A 9,564-nucleotide genomic window follows, 5' to 3' on the forward strand; every position below is an offset into this window, starting at 1 on the left:
CACTATCACATAGAAGGCTAGAAAGCATTAGCCCAACAAAAATTATTTTTCCATCTGATTTTTTTACTTGTCAACCTAAGAAAGGTTAAGTTGTCATCTTATTGCCAAAGGCCTTCAAGGGCAACTCTGGAGCATATTGTGCACTTTAATTGAAGGAGTGAGGGCACTGATTTGTTAGGAATATACTGTTTTCCCCCAGAACCTCTGTTGAAATGAACATTAAAATAACAGAGACTAAACTATTGAAATTTTAGGACTCCTTTAATGTCTCAGACTGCTGAAAAACTGTTACTTTTTGAAATGTGGTTTATGATACTTCCATTTCATCACTCATTCTAGTTTGAGAAAACTTGCTTGGGATAGTTTTGCCAAAGTTTGTTTTAAGAAGGGGGAGGCACGTGGTGGGAGGGAAGTGGAGGGTAGATTAAAAATACTGCATCTGTAAATGCTGAAGTGCAGCCAGCTGGGAGAGAGGGCATTTTGTACCAGCCTGATCACACCACAGGAACTCCTTTGACTCCCTTTGACAATAATGCTTTTTCCCTCCACTTTTATTCTAGCATCCTCTCAACATCTAACACAGAAAAAAAGTTCAGTTGCAACATCAGAAAGTACTGTTCAAAGAACAGGTAAATCTTCCTTCGGAAAAGCAGAATAGAGGTGAACTAAACCCTTTATGTTTGGAACTGAAAATGCATTTATTTGAATGCATATTCAGTGGTCACTAACACACCGGGTATTTTGGGGGTTGGGTGGGGTTTTTTATTATTATTTGTGCCTTTGGGATTGTTTTTCTTTGCTACTTACATTGTGCTTTGGAGGTCTCCAAAGCCTTGTGGGAGATTCAGGATGGGGTCAAGTAAAAAATGAAAAAATCACCGAGGAAGGTTTTAGGCATTCAGTGATAAATTGGAGGGACTGGATTTGTAATGATACAGTGTGTTTGAATTTTGAAGTTCTATTCAGAACTAGTAAGAGGGGTCTTTCTTTCATTGCACACTTCTGAATATAGAAATATGGTCATGCCATGCTGGGAATGTGTTTTAGAGTTGTCATCCTTTTTTTCTGTTCAGCTTTTAATGCCCCCTCAGCAGTGTTTCAGGATGGAGCCCTGGCAGATGACTTTGTGGTGTTGCCATCTACTATCATGGTGTTTCACTGTCAGTTTTGGGGTGGTTTAAAAAAGTAATTCCCAAGCTGAGTAGGGAAAACGGATAGATGTGGGCTTACTTATGGGAAGTGCCACTCTCCATCCATTTGCTATCTCTCATCTGATTAGAAATAGAGTTTTTGGAAAGTAGAAATTTTACAAAATTGTTTTCTTTGAATTTCCACTAAGCCAAAGTGGTCATATACCCTTGTTTTTTCACATCTGACTCATTGCCCTGTGCTGCTGTGACTATACTGGGGAGTTCCTGCTGGGGGAAGCACTGGTGCTATCCATTTTTTGCTGTTGGATAATCTCCCTGTTTAAATTTTGGGTGGGAAAAAAGGTAACTCTTTCCTTATGTTGCTTGGTCTGTTCTTCCTTTGTTCCCAAGACGTCTGTTTTTCTCAGACGGTGCTATATCCATTTACACTGAAGAGGCTGGTGTTCCAACACTGCACATTCATCCTGGGAAGACAGACATTACCCATTTTCTTACGTTTTTCATGCCTCTATTCACTGTGCACACTTTGGGTGCTGAATTGCTGTCAAAGGCAAAGCCCCAGTTTGTGCCCCACTGGCCCCAGGTTTGATGAGGGAATTGAGCTGGACCTCGCTGTGGGCAATGAGACAAAGCACAGGGACTTCATCCATGACATTGCAATGGTAATCCCTGAATCTCTGGCAGTTTCTCATGAGAGGGGCTGTGTTTAGGCATAGGTCTTCCCTCTCAACAAAGGATACGGTGGATGTGGAGAGAATCAAAAGACAGACAGTAAAAAGACTTGACATTTTATATGCTGAAAAGGAGAGCTGTTTACTGAGGTGAAGACTCCAAAGGAAACCTGACCTGTATGTATAAAATCACTGAGAGAGAGAGAGAAAACAGGTCAGACTTCTCTTTGCATCATCTCCCCTGAGATATTTTCCAATTCTGTACAGGGGCAATTGGGCTTCAGAAATTTGTCATTAGAAGATATTGCTGTGAAAGGCAGTTGGGTTAAGGCAAATTTTTACATGCACAATAGAGCCAGATGGGTACTTTTAAGGTTTAAAAACAAATAAAACCTAGAAGGTTTAGTAGAAATAAGCTGTCTAAAATGGAAATTTATAGGGCAAGAAGAGTGTAGCCCTTGTCAGGGAGTTTCTCTACAGTTTTCTTCTGCTTTAATTGTCCCCTGTCTTAGCTGACACTTAGCAGTGTCCTGAAAGCTGCAATCAGACCAAGCACTTGGCCAATGTGGTATTTGGTATTTTGGCTTGCTTTGCTTTGAGAGAAGCTTGTCCTTGAGATCTAATATGTGATAGAAAAATGTGAGCTAGTCATGCCTTGTCAGCAGGTATGTACTTACTTCTACAGCAGACTTTAAAATTATCTTTTTCTTTTGTAGAACTTGAGACAAATGCTGCAGTAGTTGCTGGTCAAAGGTAAGGAGATAGTTTGTAGATTCAGAGTAGATATAGCTTTCGTGGGAGGAAGTCCCTTTCTCTTTGCTTCAATTGCTCAACCTCTGCTACTGCTTTTCATTTTCTCGGCCATACCCTTTCTTTCCTGCTAGGAAATCAGGCCAGTTGAATGTTCCAAACCATTGCTGAAATGCAATGAATATAAGGTAACTTTTTCCTTAGTCTGTGCTTTGGGCAATGTTTCCTCTCATCCTTTCAGGCCTGGGTGTTTCATGTCCTGGAAGGGTCTTGATGGTTGCACAACAAATCAAAACTAACCCCCCAAAGCCTGCAGCTTAGCTGTCATGTGAATTTTTGTTTTCTGAAAGGAAGTCTCTCAAAAGTTTGTTCTTCTGCCTTGAGGATTCTTTTCAACAGTTTTCCTCTATTTCCTTGTTAACACTGCCAAAACTTGATAGGAAAGTCAGGTAGAAACTTCATGTTGTCCTGGTTAAGACATTCAGGAATTAAAAGATAATATTTCAAATGGTTGTGTTCTGTCAGAAGAAAATACAGTTTCCAAGATCTACTTGGAAGACTCTAAACACCCCAGGCTCTGACTCCATTGGCAGTGAGAGCCCTTGGGGAGGTTTTTGGCTACTGGTGCTGGCACAGCCAGCTGGGTTTTGGACACTGCCCTCATGGGTGGAGTGACCCCTAGGCCAGGGCAGGAGGGGCAGCCCCTCATTGGGTTCCTCAGGAGATGAGGCAGTGCCTTCCTCCGTAAGGGAGGGAATGCAGCGCATTTCCTCAGATCAGGAATGGCTCTGAATGGAATGTTTAACCACATTTACCTTCATTTGGATTGGCATCTTTCAAAGACAAGCTGAAATTTCACAGTGAGTTTTCTTCAGGGTAGAATTTTTCTGAAGAGCTCAAGGTGGGACATTGGCAGCTGAGCCAATTCTCCAAATGAAGTGTTCTTGTGTGACCATCTCCAAACTCACCCAGCACATCAAATTACCACAAGGGCATTCTCAGGGTTTTTCTGGTTGATGCTTTTCTGAGCAAGACTGGAAAAGAAGAGAAGTTTGCAGCCAAACTGGGTCTAGTTATGGCTGATACAGTGGGCAGCTTTGGGCTCCTGGAGTTGAACCACACAGGACAAACCTTGATAGAATCACAGATGGTTTGGGTGGGAAGGGACCTTAAAACTTACCTCATTCCACACCTTCCACTATCCCAGGTTGCTCCAAGCCCAGTCCAGTCTGGCCTTGGACACATCCAGGGATGGGGCAGCCACAGCTTCTCTGGGCACCCTGTGCCAATTTCTCCCTAATATCTAATCTAAACCTACTCTCAGCTTAAAGCCATTAAAAACCTTTAAAACCTTAGGGGAACCTTGCAACCCATAAAGCACTAGAAATATTTTCACTCAGAGTAACTTGATTTCCTCCTATAAAAGGAGGGAAGTGATGTGCTGGTTCCTATGAGACAATCCCAGCTCTGGATTTAGTCACTAGAATCTGTAAAAATTACCTGTACTAACTGAACTTCAGGTGCCTGTTTGCTTCCCTCCAGGGATCCTCTGAGGTAGGTGACTGCTGGTTCAGCTGCCCCAGTTCCATAGGAGAAGACCAGTTTGAGACCTGTTTTGGGGGATCCAGTTTATAGATTGCCCATAGTACTCCCTTGTGGGGAAATAGATTTCAGTATTTATTTTGTATCTGAGATAATCTATAATCCGTAGTCTCCTCTGCTGCGTGTCCTTCCTTGAGAATGTTTGTCTCTCCTTCCACTGAGAAACTGTTTTATTTCAGGTTTCTGTTACTTAACCTTACATTTTGAGTGGTTTGAGTCCTTCCCCTCAAAGCAGGACTCATCTGGAGGGTGACACTGCAGTGGGACCTGTCACACACAGGTCACCCTGCGCTGTGTGTTCACTCCAGTCTCTGATTCAGGCAGCCTTCCTTGAAATCCTGCAAGTGTCACCCAAAGGGCCTGAAATGAGCTTTCTTCTTTTCAATTATCAGCAGAATAATTTATTTAGTTAATTGCTTACCTTTGGATTCCCAGGAGAGAAGTTTAGTTTAAACTTCTGGAACTGCTTAGTCACTAGAAATTGTCTGGCAATAATGCATTAAGGAGAAAACACCCAAAGCTCAGGATGACTTTACAGGGCTGAGAGAGATAAAATAAAGGAGGAATTTGATTACAAAATGTAGCACTCCCATTATTGTCTCATTGGCAAGAAACAGATGTCCACAGTACCTAAAATTAGTATTTTATAGCAGAAGAAGCTTTCTGTTACAAAAAAAAAAAAAAAAAGGATTTTGACTTCAAGCTTTAAAACTTGAAGAAAGTTTTAAAGAAACCTTTTTTTTTAAATATGTGAAGGAATCACTTGGATCAATGGAGTAAGTCTTTTTAGCAAACCCAAAAAGCTGGCATACTCCCTGAAGAGTTCTTAATTCCTCCTGATGTTCATCTGCAATTTCAACTCTGTACCCCCATACTGCAGCAGTCTCTAATGTAACCTGTTTGCTTTTCCTAGACTTCAGTAATGGTGGCACCTGTGGAAAACAGAGCAGACAATTTATAATGCATCTAATTTCTTGGTCTTCTAATGTTGAAAATATTCTCTTTGAGGACTTCTCAATTCTGTACCCTCTGATAATTTTTGATAGAAATGGACTATACTCTGACTTACTCAGGTCATTCTTCATCTGATAGAACTTCTGGTATCTCTAGCGTTTCATATCTTCAGTGCTAATAGTCCGGAACTGGCACCTGTGTCGGGCCATCCTCCCTCCAGCTTGTCTGACTTGCATAGAAAAACGTAGTTCTTCTCACACTTCATCAGAAATATTTTGTCCCACTTTATTAGTAATGAGACAAAAGAGAATTGTGAAAAGTCTAAAACTCCAAGTAGAAGAAATTCAAGAACAGAGGATTCTGCCGCTTCACAGGAAACTGTAGAGAACGGGCAGCGCAAGAGATCCTCGCGACCCGCGTCTGCGTCCGGCACGGCAAAAGGTAACATGCACAGCCACCCTTCCTGGGGACAGGGCAGCTCCTAGCCTGCTTCCCCAGCTATTTGCCCTGGCAGTAGCTGCCTTGTAACGCTGGTTTGCAGCTCGTACACCTTGGGTGCTTTATCTCTAGTCTCAAGGATTTAGCCACAGGTTGGTGTTGAAGCGTTTCCCGGCATCTGCACTGGCAGTAAACCCTGTATGAATTCCTCTTTGGTACATCTGTGGAACTTGTTTTCTGCAGCACTCGCCACCGTGGTGTTCAGCACCTTGCCTAGTTGAATTCTCTTGGCAGAAATGTGTTGCTGTTGGAAGGACTGTACTCAGATCAAAAAGTGACATTTTCCTTTTCCTGAAGCCCGACAGACACAAGACTTAAGTCTTCCCAAGTGCACGGTCAGCTTTTGCCAAGTCAAATGCCATGGTTCAGGCACGCTCCAGAGGCTGCTGGGGTGGCAGCCGGGAGCATCAGGGAGTGCTGTGTACTAGCACAGAGCCTCAGCTCTGCTTCCCAACAACATCTGAACTCCTGAAGTTATTAAGCCATGGCATTAGCAGGTGCTGATGTACCTTACTCCTACCCAGGTTACAGCCTTTAACAATTGTGTGATATGCACGGCCCAGTGCCAGGCTGAAGCTAATTCTATCAGCTTCTTGTGTTTAAGGGTCAGAAAAATGCTGATGGACCAAAGTTATGCAAGAGAGTAGAGAGAGACCGTCAAGAGGCAACATTCGACCACTATTTTAAAGATAATACACAGAACAAAGAGGTATTAATATAAAATGATTATAAAAGGAAGTCAAGTTGAATTCAGCCACCATTTCCATACTGGAGGTACTAAAGTGTGATGGTAAGAATACTGTGTTTTCAGAGTTTCAGAGAAGCATTCCAGCTTTACGTCATTCTGCAATGACTCCCAAAGATTACACAGGGGACCTATATGTTCTGCACTTTTGTGACTGCTGAATTTAATTACATTTACTATTTGTGGCAGGACTGTGCAGAAGAATCTGAGTCTGTATTGTAAAAATAAATTCTCTTTCATGATTGTGAAAAAAAGTTTGAAAAATGTGAAGCCAGTGTAAAATCCCTGCCTGCGTTTGAGGGGATCTGGAGCGTGTGACCTGCCCCACACGCTGTACTGGGTAAACCTAAAGATGACAACCAGTGACACGTCAAGTTCTGAAAACGTGGCAACAGGAAAGTGCATCAAATTTAAATAATACCAAAACTCTCACAGGGGTTTGTGCTGACTGTGTAATTCACTTACCTCTGTAAATAAAACCCTTGTTTTTAAATCGTGCATCTGAAGCTGCCGCCGTGTCCAAGGGCTTTGCTGGACACTGGGGTGCAGCTCCCAGGGGACACCTGGCTGTGCTGCCTTACCTGTGGGCACACAGCTGCTCCCGAGCTGTGGAGAATGAGCCAAACCAGGTGTGGCAGAGGACAAGGCTGCACGTTAGTGAGGTGGCTGCAGGAGTGTCACCTGGTTTGCCACTTGTGCCTGCTCTGTTGTACATTTTCATTAGTGAATCAGAGCTTAATTATTCTGGTTTGGTTGCTCCCGTCCTCATTATGTTATCTGTGTCCTGAGAAACCCCCTAACCCATGGTAAAAGGAATGTGGGGCTGGGAGGAGTTATCTCGTGAGATAGAGGCTGTGTAAAGTCATTATTAGGAAAAAAATCAGCAGGGAGAGAGAAGCAGACTTTGACCAGCTGGAGTAGGAACTCGGTTGCTAAGCCTCAGGAAGGAGGAGGCAGAAGGGTCACTGTGAGAGGGTCAGCCCTGTCCACGTGTGTCGGGCACACTCCGGGGTGCAGGGTCTGGGGAGGTGCTGCTGATGCTCCCAAGGGACTGAGCCAGGGACTGAGCGCTGCTGGCCCACTCCTCCTCCCAAACACGGAGCCTTGAGCACCAACGAGGGTGGCAACAGCTGGTGCTGAAGCTACTTCAAAGTCAGCCCTGCTGCTTGGAGGGGCTCCAGGCTGGGGCCGAGCCTGTGGAGATGTTTCACTTCTGAAAATTGGTGCTGTGTTGGTGTTTTCCCTTTTTGGAGTACTTTTCCAGCAAGGGCTGCTTTTAGCGTTTACTGTAGCTTTGAGTTTGTTAAATTTTGAAATGCTGATTGTTTTTTCTAATTCCACATGTAACAGCCATGGAGTTGTACTGCTGCTAATTTTAGACGGGCTTGGAAATTTTTTTCCCTTTTGACTCTTAAAATACACACAGCTGCAATAGTTTTTGGAAAACATTATGAAGAGCCAAAGAGACATTGCCAACGTTTGAAATCACATTTTTAGAAAGATCTAAAATGCAAATGCCCTTGGTCCTTACTCTTTTTTTTGTTTTGAAATGGAAACTTAGTGCCTTGGTAAGTGCACTGGACATGTCATCTGCTGTCGCCGTGGCCCTGCAGGTGTTAATATTTGTGTCTTTCTGCATCAGCTGTGTTCCTGTGACTCTGTAGACTGCACAGACTTGTTTTCTAATGACTTTCTAAGAACTCAGACAGCTGGGTTGTTAACTGGCGTGGCAGGCTCCAAAACACCTCCCCGAGTGTTGTGTAGCTCCATCTCCGTGGCACCTGGGGCTGTGCTTCCTCCCGGGATACGGCTCCCCTGTGGCACGGGGGGGACTGGACATAGGGGACAGTTAAAAATATTTTGCTCTTCTTCTAAAGGCTGTTGGGGCTCCATAAATGTCTGCCTGAGGCCGCTGGTGCCCGGAGAGCGGCGCGGGGGCCCCGAGTGTGTCAGGCTGACGGCCCAGGGCTGTCACAGCTGCTGAAGAGTCAGTCCCGGTGCTGGGGAAATCCCGCTCTCCAGAGGTTTCCACTCTGGTGTGAGTTTGGAAAAATGACAGGGCAATCTGTGCCCCTCTGGGGAATGGCTTACCGACTCCGTATCCATGCTCTTTTTCTTCTCTTGATTTCAGAAACGAGTGCCAGTGCAATGCAGTCAAAAAGAAGAAAATCCAAGTAAATTACTGCATGGAAACATGAGACTTGTAAATGAGTGTGAATTTACCAATAGCAATTTTGAGCTGTGATTTTTCTTTTTTAAATAAAATTCTGTACAGTAAGTCATTTTAATATTATACTGTTCCCAATAAATGATTTTTTTTTTTCTAAAAAACAGATAAATAGATATAAAAACTGGGTTCTTCTAAAACCCCCTGGATTTGCAAAGTGAAGTCCAGGGTTAGCACATTAGGGTAACGTGTTTGTATGAAATGGAAGGGGAGGGGAAGACAATTGTAAATTTATTTGTTTCCACTTTTCATAAACAATTTAGAATACAGGGTTGTCATTTTTAGGTATTAAAATAATGTAATGTGCTGTTGTTTAAGTACTGTATGTGAATAGCAGTCAGAGGGTTTATAAACAAACCCCATGTTGTTTGGAAATGTAAATAATTTTATTATATAGTAGATCTGATGTATTTGTTGTAGAAATGGACCAGTGAGACAAAAAATAAATTTAAGGGTTTGTATAATGTGGAATCCCTCATGCTCTAAATAAATGTTATTGTCCTATAAATTGGGTTGAATTATTATTAGCAACAACAGCAGCATCGTTCCAAACAGGAGGATTGGAGGGATTATTTAGAGCTCCAGGCCTGCAAGCTCCTTATATGTAGCTTTAGCAAGGAATTTGTTTAACCACAAACAAATCAACCGATGCAGCTGTTCCTGCACAGCAGGGGAAAACAGGAAGGGCACCCTGCTGCCCCCGGGGCTGTGCAGGGAGCAGAGGAGCCCCAGCAGCCTGGCTCCCCACAAAGGGCTGCTCAGCAGGGAACAGGCAGGGAAAAGGCCCAGTTCCGTGGGGTAAAGGCTCGTGCCAGGCAGCAGCCTGGCGTCCTTTATGTGGGTAACTCTGCTGCCGTGGGCGCTGGTGGCTGGGATGTGCTGCCACAGAAAGTGGGTCAGGCTCGGTGCTCCCGGGAGCTGCTGGGAGAGCCCGGAGCCTGAGCTCTGTGCACACACACTTGCACC

At 43.8% G+C, this 9,564-nt stretch overlaps 1 protein-coding gene across 1 annotated transcript in view; it reads left to right on the forward strand.

Annotated features, from left to right (window-relative positions):
• Positions 1 to 9,106, forward strand: part of NCOA6 (nuclear receptor coactivator 6) — a 37,531-nt gene extending 28,425 nt beyond the window's left edge. Inside the window, exons 11-14 of the mRNA XM_017746938.1 lie at positions 561 to 629; positions 2,539 to 2,575; positions 5,421 to 5,569; positions 8,503 to 9,106. Of these exons, the coding sequence (XP_017602427.1) occupies positions 561 to 629; positions 2,539 to 2,575; positions 5,421 to 5,569; positions 8,503 to 8,549 (302 nt within the window). The 3' untranslated portion in view covers positions 8,550 to 9,106. The remainder of the gene's footprint in view (positions 1 to 560; positions 630 to 2,538; positions 2,576 to 5,420; positions 5,570 to 8,502) is intronic.
• Positions 9,107 to 9,564: the final 458 nt, after the last annotated feature.

Source organism: Corvus brachyrhynchos, unplaced genomic scaffold (genome assembly GCF_000691975.1).
Source record: "Corvus brachyrhynchos isolate BGI_N302 unplaced genomic scaffold, ASM69197v1 scaffold661, whole genome shotgun sequence".
NCBI classification, from domain to species: Eukaryota; Metazoa; Chordata; class Aves; order Passeriformes; family Corvidae; genus Corvus; species Corvus brachyrhynchos.